Source organism: Gopherus flavomarginatus, chromosome 10 (assembly GCF_025201925.1).
Source record: "Gopherus flavomarginatus isolate rGopFla2 chromosome 10, rGopFla2.mat.asm, whole genome shotgun sequence".
Taxonomy (NCBI): Eukaryota; Metazoa; Chordata; order Testudines; family Testudinidae; genus Gopherus; species Gopherus flavomarginatus.
The window spans coordinates 45037549-45057331 of record NC_066626.1 but is presented as its reverse complement, the minus strand read 5'-3'; the positions used below and the strand labels follow the sequence as shown (position 1 = coordinate 45057331).

At 41.6% G+C, this 19783-nt stretch overlaps 1 protein-coding gene across 2 annotated transcripts in view; it reads right to left on the bottom strand.

Annotated features, from left to right (window-relative positions):
• Positions 1-1706: 1706 nt before the first annotated feature.
• The window catches only part of STK39 (serine/threonine kinase 39), a 176534-nt gene continuing 158457 nt past the window's right edge, over positions 1707-19783 (bottom strand). For both annotated transcript variants that reach the window (XM_050916276.1, XM_050916277.1), the window contains 2 exons: positions 8867-8931; positions 1707-3167 (listed from right to left, as the gene is read on the bottom strand). In XM_050916276.1, coding sequence (XP_050772233.1) covers positions 3093-3167; positions 8867-8931 — 140 coding nt within the window. In that variant the 3' untranslated portion in view covers positions 1707-3092. The remainder of the gene's footprint in view (positions 3168-8866; positions 8932-19783) is intronic.

Genomic DNA, 19783 nt, shown 5'->3' with positions numbered 1-19783 from the left:
AACTCCTGCAAAATAAATAGCACCCATGACTACTCTGAGGCCACACGCCATCCCAGTGTGAAGTGCATCCATGGATTGATTACTTCTCATGCAAAATTGCTCATGTAACAGTCACTGGTTTTCTTTTCCTCTCCATATTTAGCTGAAGTATCTGAATGCAGCATTTAAAAGGTCCTTCACTCTGGAATGCCATTGTGCTTTCTGTTTATATTCCTACACAGAAGCTGCACTCTGGTCCGCATGTTAAGATATGGGGTTTTGTTTGCCAACTCTGAGTATCAAATCTTTGTCTATACTGATAGTTTGGTAGCATAATCTGCCTCATGAGAATAATATTTACTAAATTTAAAGCTGAAGCTGTTATCCCCCCGAGTTACTTTCCTTCTAAATTCATTTGGTTGTTGTGGGTTCTATTTTACATACAGTGCTTTGGTACTTTCAAAAAGCACTTTAATGCAACCGTAATAAAGCAAAGAAACTACTTCCTGTAGTGAAGACCAGCTCTTTCTTTGTAACCAGGAAAACCTTTAAAGTGTTTTCATGCTTCTACAGCATATCACTAATAAGCAGCACTATAATAGGCACACCCTTCTAGGGTATTGTTGACTACTTCATCAATAGATTGTGTTCTCTCTATCTAGGTACTTGTATACCCTCAAATACTGTGGTATCTGAGCACTTTTGGCTTCCCAGCCTTTTTCCTGGCTTCTTTAGTGCAGCATGGAATTTCTAAATTCTAATTCCGATTTTTTGTGTAGCCTTGGGCAAGCAGCAAGCCTCCCTGAACATCACTTTTCTGTAAAGTGAAAGTTACCCACCTATTTTCACAGGAGAATTAGTTAATAATTGTACAGTGCTTTAAAAATCCAAGATGCTGTATGTGCCAGGAATCATTAAATGCAATCACAGTTCATGCACATTTTTTTAAATACTTTCCCTCTTGCTTAGTGACTAACGATCTGTTCACAGCATTACAAGCATGTGAAGTCTTTATCAGGAGCCAGATGGGTTTATAATTTCCCCTTTTAGTTTACTCTTATTTCAATAGAGCCTTTTTCTCCCTAACTGATACTTCTTAATTACATCGCCTGTCAAATTGCACCTTGTCCCCTAATTTGGGCAGGCGAGCAGTTTCCTTATTCTAAACAGTTTGAGAAAATAGTTCCATAGTTCCAGTTCTGCTCTCACCATTGCCTCCTTCACAACTATTGCCTCAACACTTGAGACTTTTACTACCAGATTTGACAAAGCACTGAAAAATGAGCAGTAGGGAACAATCCTCCACTGCAGGCAAATGGACAGGAAAATAAAATTGGGGGGGAGAGAAGAGGGTTTCCATGTCTTCTTCTGACTCTTATGAACCAGGTTTCCTTTCCAGGTGGCATTTTCAATAAGCCAAGTAAAGAACACAAGTGTTGGTAATTGCAGGTGATCTTATAAGAGAGTGTTATTTGTCATATTACAACAGTAATGCACAACATACACAGATTATAGAATATCAGGGTTGGAAGGGACCTGAAGAGGTCATCTAGTCCAACCCCCAGCTCAACGGAGGACCAATCCCTTGACAGATGTTTACCCCAGGTCCCTAAGTGGCCCCCTCAAGGATTGAACTCACAACCTGGGTTTAGCAGGCCAATGCTCAAACCATTGGAGCTATCCCTACTCCCCTCCCAAGGAAACTCATTACACAGCCTATTTGTGCAACACTTTTATTTTTCTTTTACCTTTGCAGTCATCTTTGAATAATCGTGTAAACAATAAAATGGAATGAAATTACACTGAGTTTTATGCAATTGGCTCTAGAACACCCCAACAATTATGACAAGGAGTTATAAATAACTTTTTCTTAATAATATATATTTGCCATTTTCAGTACATTAAAGAGCTGCCATTTATCTAGTTTTAGCTAGGAAGTAGTTTAAAATGGTAACATCCAAGGACTATACCTCCTTTAACATATGCTCCAAATTTCAGAATCTTTCTAAAGTTTACTAGCTCCATAATAGCTATGTCACGGGTTAAGCATAAGGATACTTGGGTCAGAAGTGTTTTTTTTTTTTAAACAACAAAATGTTACCTTTTAGTCATTGCACAAACCCCCTTCTATTATTTTCACTCCACCTTGGTATTTTGCAGAATTTCAAGTAAAGCTCAGATTCTGTTCAAGTTCTACCACCTTTACAAAATAATTTCTATCGCTTAAGGATAAGCCAAATCAGACATGGGCACAGCTTAATGGCAACATTTTATAATTCTTGTGTATAGACTCCCCAACAAAGCATAGTTTAGGCCAAACTTGTCTAAAGTCTTTGCTACAGTATATCCCCTTCTAACTCCGACAAATATATACGGTGCTTCTAGAACTGAGACTATTCTAGATTTAAGCAGCCTCAGGCACATTTTCAAAACATCAATGTCTGCAAGGCACCTCCCACACCCTTGACAATCAGATTGTGGATTGGTTTTTAGACACACAAACCAACAAAAGCTTCCTAAACTCATAATTAAATCATTTCAAAAACTAGAAGTTACAAATACTTCCAAGATATACCTGAAACTTTTCTGTTTCAACAGGCGATTAACTGCAAGTAGCACATAATCAGCTCAATCATTTTCTTATAGCTAGGGTGTCTAATGCATAAATATATGAAAAATAAAATTCACAGTCAGTTTTAAAACTAGAATTCAAGTTTGGCTAATACATGTTGACTTTTGTAAGTATGTTAATTTCTAAATACAACAGAAGAGAGGTGGTATTGTCAATCAGAAGTACACAATTAAAATAATATCACTGAAATTTTATGAAAGCTGAAATAAATTTGATAGAAAATTCCTTTTGTAACCAATAAATACAGCCACCTGAGTGCATTTCCGTATGCTTTTCACATAGGGGAAATCCAAATTGATAAGAGACGTTTAGTAGCATTTTGAATGGTAGCAGCAGCGGTGTAGCTGAGGGATTTGCGTCTTCTGACTTTGTGAATTGCTAGAGAATGAAGCAGAACTCAGTGTGGGTGCTTTAATTTTCTTCGCATCTAAGCTGGCCTCCTCACAAACTCACAATTCTGCTGGGGGTCAAGAGACAGACATCAGCTGACACTTAACTGAGCAAACCCAATCAGTTTCACCTCATCAGGGACCTCAGTGCCATCACAACCAGAAGCCTGGAATAAGAAAACAGACATTCATTATAATGTTTGACAGCCATTCTATAATTCTATAGTTCCCTGTACTGCCACACTAGTAACAAAATGCTTTATTCAGTTTAACAATGAAGTGTCTAGATAGTTAGGACTATCCTCTGTTTGTCAACTGCACACTCATATCAAGGTACAAAATGTTTAAATCAATATGGCTAATTAAAAAAAGTTGTGAAAAACAAACATTTGTGGCCATACTTCCAGAAAACAGTTTGCAGTCATCCAAAACTGGCACTTTTAAAAAACACAAAAGCAAATGATTTTTCCAGAGGAGCCCAAGTCTGCCTTCTAAATGTGTGAGAAACAGGACAGCTATATGCACAGTAGTGATCTGATTTGTATAATACATTCTGCTGCAAACACAAAAAATATGCCACCAGATTACAATTACTGATTTCAAATCTGTTTTAGAATATTTAGCCAGGAATTTTTAAAAGAAGAATAAGGACATTTTTGGGGAGTCTGTGCTATTATTTGGGAAAGTACTAAGGGATTTCTCCTTTTGACATACTCTACAATCTAGTACTAGCAATCGGAGGTGCTTCTTTATTAATATGTTTTGCAGCATGCAAATGGCACAATGTAATAAATGTATTTAAAGGGTAAATGATTTTCACAAATAATAGTGGAAGTATAAGTCAGATTTTCTAGGAAGAAACTGCTGCTTTAAAACTATGTTTAACAAGTGCAGTTTGTTTAGTCCACATATTGTAATTGTTCTTTTTAAATACAAAATTGGTGTCTGCAGCTGAATGGTGACTACATTTTCACAGAAGTCCTTATCAAGTTGCTAGAAACTGGATCTCTCTTTGGTACATACATCTGATTATAAGAAATTGATGAATGGTGGCTAGTGGTAAATTACACTGACAGACACCTTTTGACTCTACTTGGCACAGCTCTCATAAACTGTTACAACACTTAGTCTCCCCCTATGAAAAATTCTCTTAATCCTTTTAGGTCTTGCTTACAAGTTAGTGTGTATATCTGTAACAGCAAGAAAAGCCACAGAACATGTGTATAAAGTGCATACATTATCACTGGCATTTTTCGCCAATGGTTTTTCATCACTGACAAGGAAAACTAATTGGGTGTTTGCAAGAGCTATGCTGAGTTGCTCACTCTTAAAGGCCAGATACAGTAAAAGTATTTCATCAGTTTCTTCTCTGCTATTTTTGTTTCGGAGTCAGAAAACAATTTTATTTCTATTACAGAAATGGATGATGAGGCCTTGTCTTCTCTCTCAGTGCAGGGTATTGAATACGCCTTAGATATCACTGATACCCTACGTTAAAAGTTTCATGTAGCTCCACTGATTTCAGTAGAAAGACTCCCACTGACAATGGGCACTGGACCTTTCGTGGCTAAATGGAGTTTTCATATGATCTACCAATCTCACTCTCACCCTTATCCACTAGTTATGTTACCCTTAATTGAAAGGAACTGTCCAGGAGAAGAGGTAGTCTGTTTTTAAAGCAATCTAGAAGTATTGTCAATATGACAGGCAACATACATATAACTGGAATTAGATTCACTTGGAAAATGCTACCTAACAAAGAACATTTGTGAGAGAACTATCCAAATAGAAGATATTCCCTCAGAAGATGACACACAGGGTCCAATCCAATGCCCAGGGATGTTAACAGGAGATAGAACTGCACTTTAGAAAGGGGTAATGATGAAAAAAATGTAGGTTGACTGGGCATAGAAAATTAGATTTAATTTATATATATTATATTTTACAGTGTCACTTTAAAGATTAGGCAGTTACGGGTTAATATAAGATTAATTCTAGCTAGTACTGTTGATAAATGCAAAGTAATGCACTTTGGAATACATAATCCCAACTATACATATAAAATGATGGGGCCTTAATTAGCTGTTACCACTGAAGAAAGAGATCTTGGAGTAATTTCTGGCTAGTACTCTGAAAACATCCACTCAATGTGCAGCAGCAGTCAAAAAACCTAACAGAATAGGCTATTGCCACAAATTGAACTTCACACTACATCTTTCATATCATCTATCAACCTCACTCTCACCCTCATGATTAGAGTGTCACAAATTCTGCATTATGACATTAATAGAGAGTTAAACACAGTTAGGATTTCATCCCTGTTTGCTTTCTAAAAATAACATTTTTAATCATCATCAAATGGATATGTGAAATTTATTGAAGACATGGAAGTTGCCTGGATCTAAATTCTTAGTTATTGTACAGTTAAAGTTTTCTAAAGGAGATGATAGTTGCTATTTAAGCAGAAGTCCAAACATGAATGGAAACAATCTGCAAACAGCCAGAGAGTAACAGACACATAATAATGAGTAATGATAAATAAGGCAAGATTAACTTGCATGCTTTTCAATCACATTTACAAAGTCAGTGGACAGAGGATGTGTGTTAGACTTCAGCTTCCCAGGAAATATTTAGTAGCAAAATGAATTTGAACTGAGTTGTATAGAAAAACTGTCAAATGAGGTAAAATCTTGCCTAAAAATTAATGAAAAATAGAGGAGAGTGAGTGGTTGATAACAAAGTTCAGTGTTAGGCACTATTTTATTTGGCATCTGTTCCACGACCTAGGAGGAGGAGGAATAAGATCACATATGAAATATACTGAAGGATAATACTAAACTGAGAGGTATTAAAAAGTCAGAGGATAGAGAAATAGAAAAGAGACTTAGGAGGTTAGAAATATCAACTGGAATTAGATTCACTCTTGGAAAATGCTACCTAACAAAGAACATCTGTGGAGAACTATCCAAATAGAAGATATTCCCTCAGAAGATGACACACAGGGTCCAATCCAATGCCCAGGGATGTCAACAGGAGATAGAACTGCACTTTAGAAAGGGATAATGCTGAAAAAAAAATTAGGTTGACTGGGCATAGAAAATTAGATTTAATTATGATCTGGCACCTCTCCTATCCAAAGAGAAACACCACCGTTTTGGATCATATATAAAAAGGCCTCTCTTCACAGACCAGGAGAGTGATACGTGTCAAGTGGATTGTTTTTTGATGAGCTATTAAACTAACTGAATGCTATGTAGCCAGCCTGGCTAAACAACAACAAAGGAGAAAGACAAAAAAAGACTATACTTAGAGGGTAAATGACATTGAAACAGAAACATAGTTTAGGGTATGGGATTAATGGTATGAAATCAAGCAAAGGGAAGTTTTAAACCTACGTTAACACTTTTTCCTGAATGGCTGGTTCTATGGAACAGTCTCACAAGGGAAGGGGTGGAAGCCCCATTGATGACGCCATTTTAAAATGACAGAGAGGGAACAATCCCACACTGACAAGTGGATGTTCTAGGTGATTTATTATGTCTTCTCTCTACAAATCCAATCTAGACTATAACCCATCATGAAGCAGCTTATTTTATAAATAAAGCACCTTTCTGGAGGGTCTCTTGTCTAAGAGACATTTATTCTATCCTTTCATATAAGCACACTCATTCTCAGCTAAGAGCGTTAAAAGCTAGAAAGTTAATTGGTAGCAGTAATATTTACATAACTAATAAGTCAACAGCTTTGGCTATACAGATTTTCTACTTAATTTTGGAAAAAGGCAAATATAGCACATCAATGCAGGCAATTTTGAAGTAAGTCTTTCCAATGTAAATTTAAATTTATATTAATACATCTTGTATTGTTTTGACACTGACTTCAGGCATCTATAGATTTGTATATCTAAGATGATCATTTTAGTCAACTTTTATTAAAAGCAGCAAAATAGCAGTGAGTGAGATAAAACCTGGATTATGCTATGACAACTATTTGCTACATCTTGACTTCATGTTTATTTTGAGTGACCTGAATGCCATTGCCATCATGCTATTTCACAGGCACACCAGAGACTACCGTCATCATTTACTGGTGTGAGTATGCCATTAAAATATGCCTGTCCATTAAAGCCCATTACTGTGATTTGATGGATGGAGTTACCGTTACTTCTTGTTCATTAGGCTTTCACTTGAGCGCCTCTGCAATAGCTCCCAGTCACATTAGACCTTTATATATTCACCTTGTACAATGTGCTCTCTGCCCCCTACAGCTAAGAGTACTTGGCTCCACAGGAAAGCTTTATTAGGAGAGTGTAGCTTTGAATTCACTTTAATTCATGAACATGGTTCAGCTACACTGCCAGAGGTCAGTAAAATGATTGTTTGCACCAAGATTCCCAACTTGTTTTACTTAAAGAGTACCAGGAGTGTAATACTGTAGCAGGGGGCCCTTCGCTGAGTTCTCCTACACTCAGTGAACAAACCATTGCAGGGACAGAGATCGTATAATTGTTTCTCTTGTTTTCCCTCCCAGTAGCATGGCCTAGCCACACAGCAACTCGGTTTTAACTAACGACCAGACTGAGACATCCATACACAACCTGCCTTACAGCCACGATTATATGAATGCATTCTGGGACCTCCTGCAGGGACTTCTCGGTAGTTTTCAACCACAAAGCATTGCACTGAGGAATGGATTTAGAGGACTGAAATCAATGGCTTTCTCCCAGTGTAGATCAAATCCCTCAAGCATTGTACTGGTTCAACTAGACCAAGGTAAAAACTTTGTCCAATTCTTTCCAACAAGCTAGTGCAGGGTTGGGCAAACTTTTTGGCCTGAGGGCCAGATCTGCGTATGGAAATTGTGTGGCAGACCATGAATGCTCACAAAATTGGGGTTGGGAATAGGAGGGAGTGAGGGCTCCAGCTGGGTGTGTGGGCTCTAGGGTGAGGCCAGAAATGAGGAGTTCAGGGAGCGGGATGGGGCTCTGGACTGGGGCAGGCGGTGGGGGTGAGGGCTGCAGCTGGGGGTGAAGGGTTTTGGGTGCAGAAGGGTGCTCTGGGCTGGGACGGAGAAGTTTGGAGGGCAGGAGAGGGATCAGGGCTGGGGCAGGGAGGTGGGACACGGGAGGAGGTCATGGGTGCAGGTTCCAGGCAGCACTTACCTCAAGCAGCTCCCAGAAACAGCAACAGCATGTCCCCACTCCAGCTCTTACGCAGAGGTGTAGCGTCGGACAGGCAGCTCTGCGGGCTGTCCCGTCCGCAAGCGCCGCCCCTGCAGATCCCATTGGCCACGGTTCCTGGCCAAAGGGAGCTGCAGGGCCAGCGCTTGGGGCAGGAGCAGCGTGCGGAGCACCCTGGCTGCCCCTACATGTAGGAGCGAAAGCGGGGACATGCCGCTGCTTCCAGTAGACGTGCGGAGCCATGGCATATGCGGAGCAGAGCAATCCCTCAACCTCATTCCCTGGCTGGAGCGCCAGAGCGGGGCAAGCCCCGAACAGGAGCTCGAGGGCCGGATTAAAAGGTCTGACGGGACAGATACGGCCCACAGGGCCTAGTTTGCCCACCCCTGAGCTACTGCCACCAGCAATTGCAAAACACCCAGGACAGTTGTGTGTTCCAATGGAACATATTGTTCAGGCAATACCAGATCATAGCATTCCAAACAGTGGTTTGCTGCAATGCTTTTTCAGCTGAAGAAGGGAGGGCTGCTTTCTATTTTCCTGTTAGTTTGTACACTGTTCAAAAATGTAAATGTTCTGTATAGAAGAAGAGCCAATAACAGATCAGAAGCTAAAAAAAGTTTGCTTCAAAATATTAGTAATTATTTTCTGTGTGTATTGTTTTGTCACCAAGAACCTTTTACTTACCAATTTAAAAGTCAATGTTTTCAAAGCCTGAGGATCATCTACTATCTTCTGTAAATTAGCAGCAACTGTAAAACAAATTGTGAAAAGTAATTATACATAGAAAATTGCATTAAATACAGTTCTCTTTCAAGACACTGATTCAGATGGGAGCATTAGAGCAAGTCCACTAGCACACACACATTTCTGTTGGGCTAAAAAGAGTGCTATAGATATTAACAGAGCAGCACACAAGTCTAGAATCTATTATGTACATTACAGTGTACAATCTTTAATTTCCAGGAAAGTGGAGAGGGGAATGTTTATGGGAGCAATAATACATCTGGCCTTTCGTTAGCCCACTGTTAGATCTCTCTCTCTATGGTAACCGTTGCTGCTGTGTTAGAGTACATATTGAGTGCAATGGCGTATCTACCCTGGAAGATTATAGGCATTCAGAGGGTGTAAAGAAACTGTCTGGCCAATGTAGCCAATTCAAATACTCTGGCAAGTTTTGCTTTTGAAACTAAAGAGAAAAAGAAATATTCAAAAAGCATGTACCGGGTCTGTGCACACCAGGAAAGTACAGACAAAGGAGGGAGAGATAGCTGAGTGGTTTGAGCAGTGGCCTGCTAAACCCAAGATTGTAAGATCAATCCTGGAGGGGGCCACTTAGGGATCTGGGGTGAAAATCAGTACTTGGTCCTGCTAGTGACGGCAGAGGGCTGGACTCAATGACCCTTCAGGGTCCCTTCCAGTTCTATGAGATAGAGGTATATCTCCATGTATTTTATTAAATGACATTTTGTGACCTAAAACTACTAATTTAAATGAATCAGCACAGAAACCAAAACACTGTCACCAATATTTTCAGCCTCATGACAAGAGTTAGAAACTCATAATGAGTCAATATGCTACCAATGGGAGTGGTATTAGAACTATTTCTGCCTTTTTAAAAATAAGAGAGGACAAAGAAAAACAGTAAATCCCTTTTCAATGAAAGTACTTGACTTGTCTATTAACCAATCTATTTAGATGTTAATCTTGGCAGATTCATTTGACTGTTTTCAAGTTCACTGGTCTGTTAAACCTACTCTGCACAAAACTTGGAACATTATAGGATTCTGCACTAGCTAGTTCAGAATGAATCAGTGTCAGCCTCTGTTCAATGCTGTCTTATGAGCGTGAGTACCACGGCTAGGACATCATCATGAGAGAGAGGCTCTGGTCTCAGCAGAGCTGCAGAGTCCATATGCACTCATCAATGAAGCACAACAAGGGTACTCAAGATTTCTGAATACATTGGACAGATTAGTGCAGCAAAATGGAGAATGAAGAAATGAAGTGTTTTACTAAAGCAATGTTTTCCTCTACATGTTTCCTTTCTGTTGATTGTATAAAAATACAGAAAGCACACCACGGTTTATTGGTTCGCATGTTGATACTTCTTAAAATCCCTGGTTTCCCTGCCACTAGATATACATCTTAGAAGTACCACACTCAGAATTGACTGAAGAAACAAATCTAATTACTATTGGTAGTCACCGTGGTCCAAATTCCACCCTGAGGTAAATCTACACTGTCCTAGTAGAATTTACTATACATCCTAGGGTGGGATTTTGTCCCAGATAAGGAACTAGAGTTATTTAATTTGGTAACTTATTAAAAAAATGTACACATTTTAGATAATTTAGCTTCCATGTAACCATGCCAAACATGAAAAAAAATTGGGCTTCATTTCTACCTTAAGGTATGTGCTCACCATTACCATGGTCTTTGGTAGGGGTGGCATGCAGAAACCTGGGACAGAACTTGACCTTCTAGCTAGAAAAGGAATCTAGAAAAAGGAGAAAGGGCGCGTGAAACTTCAAGGCCAAACACTAACAAATTCTGTAAGGTAAACTGTGAAAATGGTAAGAAGTTTGCTTGTAAAATTGGATTAATTCATTTCCAATTAAAGTGTTTTTCTTATTTAAAATTCCATTGACTTTTTTATTCTACTCATCTACAGTTTTTGTTTTAATCAGACAACTCACATCTCTAAACCACAGTTCAATCTTATTCTAGCCTCTGAAGTCCACATTCTACCCAGTCAAAATATAGTGCACATTTAAAACAAAAGTTAATCAGTTGTTTGGATTCTTAAGATGAAACCTATGCGCCTAACTTTAAGCATCCAAATGTGAAGATCCTGGCTTAATCTGCTGGTAGGGATTTGTGGGTGGGGAGGCAATCTGGAAAGTTCCTAGCATCCTTTGGGCATGATGTAAAACAACCACATTAACTAATAGCACCAGCCAATGATCTGCTGCCGACTGTTTTAGACGTTTAGTACAAATTATATCCCTTCAGAAATATTGGTTCAATTAAGTGACAAAAAGAGAAAGCAGAAGCACACACTCTAGAGATGTGGCCTCAGATGGTTTAGCAGCAATTAAAGCAGGCTTGTCATTCATTCAGGAAGACAGCTTAAGTGATTTGCTGACAGTCTCTTCTACTATGACAGCTATAATTCTATATTTAAGGTGTGACATGTCAAAGAACATAGATAATATAAAATCATTCCATGTTTTCCTCACAATACCTAGACACAGCAAAGTGGATATAAAATATTGAATTTAAAATTTAACAAGGAATTTTTTTTGTCTTTGTGGGTTTAAGTTAAAAATTGTTTAATTTCCTGTTAGTTGTAATTAAGGAAAATAGAAGAGGGAGAAATCCACACCAAATCACAGGGCCAGAAGCCAGTGAAAATGAGAAGTTTATAATGGCATCGTGCAATAAACTTAACTACAGTTGCTTATTAGAATTATTGATAGCATCAGGCAATAAATGGAGAAGAGCAGTTCTTGTAAGTGGTACTGCTACCTAGGACTCAACTCTTCATCAATAAAGTACCTACTGATTTAGCACCTTTGTTAGTTGGAAAAACCAGAGGAAAAACCAGAAGAATGAAGTTGAGTGAAAATTTCACTGACCATCTAAGAAACGTTATGCTCTATCTTTACTTGCTTGGGGGAAGTGAGCAGATAAACAAATAAAATAAATTAAAGGATCTTCATCCAAAATTGAAGGAGAAGTAATAAAAGACACACACCCACAGTATTTCTATTGCAAAAATCAACGGATGCAAAGTCTATTTTATGTGACTAGTGCTTTGAGGAATCCTATATGATAAGCAGTACTTCTCTCTTATTTCTATTCAAAATATTCAAAATTTCCAGAGAGATAAGTGGTGTAGTGGAGAGATTCAGCTATGAGTTAACTTTCTCCAGCTGAGATATTTGAAGACGTAGGGGCAAAGAAAACCGTGTGTGTGTGTGTGTGTGTGTGTGTGTGTGTGTGTGTGTGTGTTTCAGTTGACTGCATCTGAAAGATGGTTATAAGGCTATTTTACCTCACTGGGGTGATATGAAGTTTGTGTAAAGTGCTTTAAAATTCTTGGATAAACACTACCTTGCATATACAGATTATATTAGTTTGACTGCAGGCAGTGGCGACTGCCAATCTGAAATTCCTGGTGGAAATTCCTAGCTCTCCCTGCACTCTACGTTGCTGGAGGGTCTCAACTTTATTTTGGTTTCTGATATCCTTTAGGTGTTATTGTCACGTTCCCATAAGGTTAAAGAGTATAAATGTGAATAAGTGGTAGAGGGAAGATTAATAAAATTAAGGACAAAAATCTGTGCCAGCAATATCTGGGAAGGGGCGGGGGAGATAGAAGAGTACTTGATGTTATTTCTCAGAATCAAAATGTTCTCCAAATGTTACCAGCATTTTTTTAGTACAATAGGTTTGATGTTGTTTACACCAGTGAATGAGTGGTTTTTTTATTTTTTTTTATAAAGATTCCTTTGTGTTTCTAAGTGATATATATTTGACTTGGGGACCACAATTCATTCTAGATACCACTGTAAGGCTTTGCTTAGTTACAAATGGCTGAGCCACTCTGTCAACCTGATAATGTTACTGCAACTCAATGTTTATGCAAACACAGCTCTAATTCAGGACAGATGTGCAAAGTTTTTGTTTATTTTTTTTCTTGTTACCTCTATGAAATTGCATATATTTATTTAGGCTGCAGATACAAGGTTTTCCATACAAGGTTTCAAGCTGATAAATCAGATCTTAGTTTTGTAAAAATGACCAACCATCTAATTCAAGTTACAGACAACACAAACGAACAAACAAAAGTAAATGGCAATTCAATCTCCAGGATTACAAAAAGTTTGCCTAACTGCATTTTCCTCAATCTCAAATTGCAGTTCTATTTTTCTAGTGTCATAGAATCTTGTGGTTGGTTAGCTGAAATTCTCCACACAGGAGTTTTAACCCTAATGACTTCTGAATAGGGAAAATCTCTGGAAAAATACAAAATTAATGAGATGGTAAATACAGTAATATGAATAATGCTTTTCAACTACAATACCAAATCAGTCAGCTGAGGCAGATCCGTCTGGCATAAACACAAAGCACAAAACAGAATCAAGAGGTTTGAGACATTACTTTGTGGCCCACTCCGGAAAGTAACATTTTCATGCACCTCTCCATTTTCAGATGGATAGGGAGCCTTTGATTAATCTTCCTGGCTTCCTAACATTTAAAAAAAGTGATTCACCATTTGGTAACCCTGTCCCTCAAGCCCAAACCTCTCTAGGGTATGGCTGCTGGCACTGAGAAGAGAAATGCTAGGTTAGATTCTGAAATAAGCTATTTTTTAAACAGTGAAAATAACTGTATGCATATACTGTATCAGGACATTTTAGCCTAGATAGTTTGGTTAGTGATACCTTCATCAGCTAACTGGGAGCTAGTTAAATTCTCCCAAATATGTATATATTTCTACCATGGAGTCCAAAGGAGTAGTAGTAATGACAGCTTTATTTTCCAGCTAATTGTTCTGTGGATAATCTTGTTTGGAGGCAGCAAAACACAGCCTGTTGTAGTGGGACACAATCCCTCCAAGTTTCCTGCGTGCGCTCAGTCTCACCAGATTGGCCTTTTCATTTTGAATCTTACTTCCCTACGTGTAGGCAGTGACTGGCACTTTCATTTGATAAGCAGATTACTACATGAAACGGCAACTGCCTTGGGGATCTGCCGGCTTCAGAATTCATTCTGCTTCCCCTTTTTACTGATTTAATTAGAGAGAAATGGGACTGTTGGATTGATGGAACACTCTCCAATGGAATAATGAGCTCTTGAAAACTCAGCTGCCCAAAGAACTGCATTTAATCTATACATTCATTCTGGTGGTAGTCTCTCATAAGGTGTTTGCTGGGCTGTATATCCACTCATGTCTCAGACTGGGCACTACTGAATCACATTTGCAAGGCTGTGTCTAATGCAAAATTTTAAGTTTTACAGCATGCTTAGATAGGATTTCATTTCTGGTTTATCCATTATGTAAATGAATTCTTCTCCCTGGGCAAGTGTCTTAATCTGTACACCTATCCAATCCTAAAACATGGAAGTTTGTGAACTTGGGTTACATAAATGTTTCTCTGCTTCTACATTTGCTCCTAGTATTGTACTGAACAGCCTGAATTGTTCGTACGAGAAACTAAGGTGCTATTAAATGAAGTTCAAGTTTTCTTCAACATGGGTTAAGAAAAGATTTATAAATGTATGGAGTTACTCCCTTAGTGCAGACATTCAAGATAACAGTCCAAAGCCCCTTTTATCAGAAGCTGTTTAAGAAAGGCAGCCAGAGAACTATTAAAGCATTTGGAGATGACCTGTGATTGCTCACTAAGGAGTGGGTATTCAGAGGACTGGATGGTAGCTGACATTTCTTATAAGAAAGGAACAAAAGATACAGAGATCAACAGAACTGTAAGTTTGACTTCTATTGTGAGGAAGATATTGGACACATTGATAAGGAAAAACATTTTGAAATGCATTATTTATAAAGGAGCTGTCATCAGGAATTCAAAGAAAGATTAAGCTTCACAAATTTGTTTGAATTCTCAAAGTACATTGCTGAATCGGTAGATAAAGATAAAAACAGTGGGCGTGATTTATCTGGATTTCAGCATGTGATACTCTCCTGCACAAAAAATTGATTTGGAACTTTGGAATACACGGTTTAAGGAGAACCATTCTCAGCTGGCTAGAAGGACAAGAAAAAATAGTCACTTACCTTTCTTAACTGTTGTTCTTTGATATATGTTGCTCATGTCCACTCCATTCTAGGTGTGTGCGCCCACATGTGCAGCCTTTGGAGATTATTGCCTTAGCTGTACCTGTGCCCTTTGGAGTGATGTGCGCATACCGCGGTATATCAAACGGTGCCGGCCCTACGCCCTCTGTTCCTTCTTGCTGACAACTCTGACAGGGGGCAGGAGGGTGGGTAATAGAATGGACATGAGCAGCACATCTCAAAGAACAGTCATTACGACAGGTACGTAACTGTTTTTTCTTTGAGGGCTTGCTCATGTCAATTCCATTCGAGGTGACTCACAAGCAGAATCAATGGAGGTGGGCTCGGAGTTCACAGTCTCGCAGCTTGCAGCACTGCTCTGCCAAAGCCAGCGTCATCTCAAGCCTGCTGGGTCAGCACGTAGTGCGATGCGAACAGGTGGACAGATGACCAGGTCATGGCCCAACAGAGCTATTGGATTGGCACCTGCGTCAGGAAGGCTGCTGCCGATGCCTGTATCCTAGCTGAATGAGCAGTTATGATTGCCAGTGGGAGCACCTTTGCCAGCTTATAGCAGTAGAGGACGCAGGTCGTGATCCAAGACAAGATTGTCTGGGCTGACACTGGGCAGCCTTTGATCCTGTCAGCGACAGCAATGAACATCTGTGTTGACTTATGGAATGGCTTTGTTCTATCAATGTAGAAGGCCAGCGCCCATCTGATGTCCAGGGTATGCAGCCTGCACTCCTCATCCATTGCATGAGGCTTTGAGCAAGGACTGCTAAGTAAATGTCTTGACTAGTGTGGAACTGGGAGATAATCTTGGGCAGAAAGGCTGGGTGCGGATGCAGCTGGACCTTGTCCCTATAGAAGACAATATAGGGTGGTTCCAACGTGAGAGCCAGGATCTCGGATACCCTACAAGCCAAAGTTATAGCGACCCAGAAGGCGACCTCCCGCGAGAGAAACAGAAGGGAGCAGGAAGCCAAGGTTTTGAAGGGGGAGTGCCCCATTTTGAGATGAGCGGCCTTGAAGCGGAAGGCGGAACACCAAAATGGCTGCCAAGTGTACCTTGATCAAAGATAGGTGATAGACACTGGACTATTTACAGCACCTTAAGCACCAGGGTGTCCTGCAGCAGGGCCTCATCCACATGAACGTGTCGGTCCACAGCCCAACACATGAACCATCTCCACTTTGTCACATATGTAACCCTAGTGAACGGTTTTCTGCTGCCCAGCAGGACCTGCTGGACACCAGCGGAACACCGCCGTTGGACCGCACTCAACCATGCAGCAGCCAAGCAGTGAAGTGCAGCGACTCCAGGTTTGGGTGCAGCAGGTTGCCGTGGTTCTGTGACAGCAGATCCGACCGAAGAGGTAGTGGCAGTGGGGTGGCTACGGAGAGACTCAGCAGCATGCTGAAACAGTGTTAATGAGACCATGCCGGGGCTATGAGGCTGATCGTTGCTTTGTCTTGCTTTACCTTGAGCAGACTCTGTGGATTAGCGGCACTGGCAGGAAGGTGATCATCAGAGCTCCTGACCTCGGAATCAGGAAGGTGTCTGACAGGGAGCTCTTGACCCTGCCCCGCAGAGAAGAGAACATGTGGCACTTTCTGTTCTGTCTGGATGCAATCAGGTTCAGCTGGGGAGCCCCCCACCTGCGGAAAATTAGGCTGCCCAGCTCGGATGGAGTGACCATTTGTGGCAAGATGAGAAGGTCCTGCTAAGGTGATCTGCCAGGATGTTCTTGTCTCTAGGCAGCTGGGTGGCTGCCAGATGAATGGCACACAAAAGTCCCAGAGGCTGAGGTTCCCAACAAAGGGCCCAAGACCTGGCTCTGCCCTGCATGTTGATGTAATACATCACAGTGGTAATGTCTGTCAGGATGTGCACCACCCTGCCCTTCAGGTGTGGCAAGAACACCTGGTAGGTCAGGCAAACTGCTTTGAGCTCCCGGATGTTGATAGGGTCAGATCACTGTGTAGCCAGCGGCCCTGGGTGTTGAACTCACCCACATGGACTTCCCAGCCCAGGTGCGACGCGTCTGAGACCAGGGTAAGCGATGGAGACAGAGTCACAAAGGGAACCACCTGCAGCACCAACTCTGGATCCAGCCACCAGTCCTAGGACAAGAGGATGTGGCTCAGCACCATGAACACTCGGTCCAGGGCAAGCCTGCTGGGGATATAGACCAAGGCCAGCCATGCCTGGAGAGATCATAGATGACGACGGGCATGGTTGACCATGTACGTGCACGCAGCCATGTGGCCCATCAATCTCAGACACATGTGGGCTGTAGTAAGCGGATGGCTCTTCACATGGTCAATCAAGTCTGACATGGCCTGGAAATGTACTTCCAGAAGGAAGGCCCTGGTTCATGTAGAGTTGAGAACTGCTCCGATAAACTCTGAGTTGGACCAGCGTTAATATGGACTTTTCTGTATTTATTAACAGACCCAGATCATTGGAGATGGATTGCACCAGCTCCAGGGTTTGGAGGACCTGCTCCAGAAACCTGCCCTTGATGAGCCAGTTGTCAAGATATGGGAAGATCTGGACCCACCAACATCCTAGCTAAGCTGCTAACAGCGCCCGCATTTCATTAACACCCTGGGATCGAAGACAGGCCAAAGGGTAATGCCACGAACTGGAAGTGAAGCCTGGCCATTATGAAATGCAGGATACATCTGCCATACCAGTACAGCTATTTTTTGTCATGAAATTCTGTCCAGGGAATTGCTCTCTTAGTAAATGAATAGTGATTTTGCTTGTTTGTCTGGAGAGGTAAAAGCAGAAGTGTTCATGTTAATCCACATATGATTTTTTTGTGTTTGTTTTTTTGAAGAAGGAAAGGTTGTTAGTTTTGAGATGCGTAGACCGCATGATACATAAAGACTTTGTATAGTACTATAGGCAGCTTGATCGCTCACTAGAATGATACAGTTTTGAAGGATATCAAAAAGAAGAGTCTTCTCTTCGTTCAAGACTCCTGTAGGGATTCATTTGTAACTTACTTTGTGATTATGTGTGTCTGCTTCAACCAAAGGATCCAAAAGTGAAAGTTCAGTATGTTAACTTTACTCTTCTTAACATCTTCCTATAACAGTATGTAGGCACAGGAAAATGCCACACCATGTTCCTTGTAGCTTGCCTTTTTTGCTTCTATAGTTTTTTTCTTTGGCTTTGTTTATCCTCATCTTCATCTTTAGAAAAAATTCTTAGAAACTGGCCAACCCAGGGCAGACTAATCAAGTCTGGTATCCTGTTTCAAAAGAAGCCAAAAACTTAATACACCTGGCTAACCTTGCAATCTTACACCATAGCAGGGAGGGTAAGAAGAGAGACAGAGACATTCCTTCCTGATCTCTTCAAGCAAGCCCAAGGGAGGAGAACAGAACCTTTGGAACATTTTAAATCCTAGCTAACATGCTAGCGTACTGCAACTAATGTCCATGTCCATATACAGTCCCCTCTATGAGCTTCCATTGTGAAATCCTGAACCTTTGCAGAAGTGCATTTGTTTGGATACCTTTAGCTCAAAAACTTTATAAAAGTTTTGGGGGAGACAATTTCCAATGAGACAACAACACAATCCTTGCCCTGAACAGGCTAACAATTTACATATCTTTCTCTACCCAGTATGAAAGGGATCAAGACACCCAATCACCAACCCTTCCCTGGGCCTCTTGCCTGTACAACAGTCAACTGTCTCAGTCACCCTAACACAGTAATGCAAAGGCCACCGCTAGGTACTTCAAGAGCCAATTATAAAGGCCATTAAGCAAGATTAACAAACCCACATATTCCTGCTTGCTACCATCACCTATCCAAAAGCCTCTATGCTTCAAAGCTGCACACTAATCCCCCTCCCCCCCGGCACATGCACATTTGTTTGCAAAACAAAAAACCTTGTCCCTAACCAGCACCAACTCCAGCCCCACAAGACTCACCAGCACAGGCTGGGCCACAGTCATTCTAGCTGAGCCCTTCTGCTCCTAAGAGGCAGGGCCAGTGAAAGGAAGTTTTGTGCCCCAGGTGAAACTTCCACCTTGTGCCATCCCCCAACCCACCTAACCCCACCCCCACCCTCCACAGCAGCTAACCACGCCCACCCCTCCCCTCACCAGAGGCGCCCCCCCCCCCGCAGCAGCTAACCCCAACCGCCACGGCAGTTAACCCAGCCAACCACTCGGGAAGCCCCTCCGTAGCAGCTACCTCCCCCTCTGCAGCTAACCCCACCCGGGGAGCACCCCTCCATACAGCTAACCCTGCCTGGGAAGCCCCCCCAGGGAGCCCACCCCAGCTCACCTCCGTTCCGCCTCCTCTGCTGAGCACACCGGCGCCACTCTAATTCTCCTCCCCTCCCAGGCTTGCGGCACCGATTGGAGGAGAATTAGAGCGGGGGCTGTGTGCTCAGCGGAGGTAGCAGAGTGGAGGTGCTCTGCAGCAGGGAGCGGTTCCCCTGTGTGTCCCCCATTACTGTGGGCAGCCCTCCATGTGCCCCCAAGTCCCAGATCACCTCCAGTCCACCTCCTCGCCTGAGCGGGCTTTTAGGCGCCCTCACCACTAGGCGCCCCAGGCAGGGCCGGCTCCAGGCACCCGCTTAGCAACCGGGTGCTTGGGGCGGCCACTCTGGACAGGGGCACCACGTCCAGCTATTCAGTGGCAATTCAGCAGAGGGTCCCTCACTCCCGCTCGGAATGAAGGGCCTCCCGCTGAATTGCCACAGATCGCGACTTTTTTTTTTTTGGCTGCTTGCGGCAAAACCCCTGGAGCCAGCCCTGGCCCTAGGCGG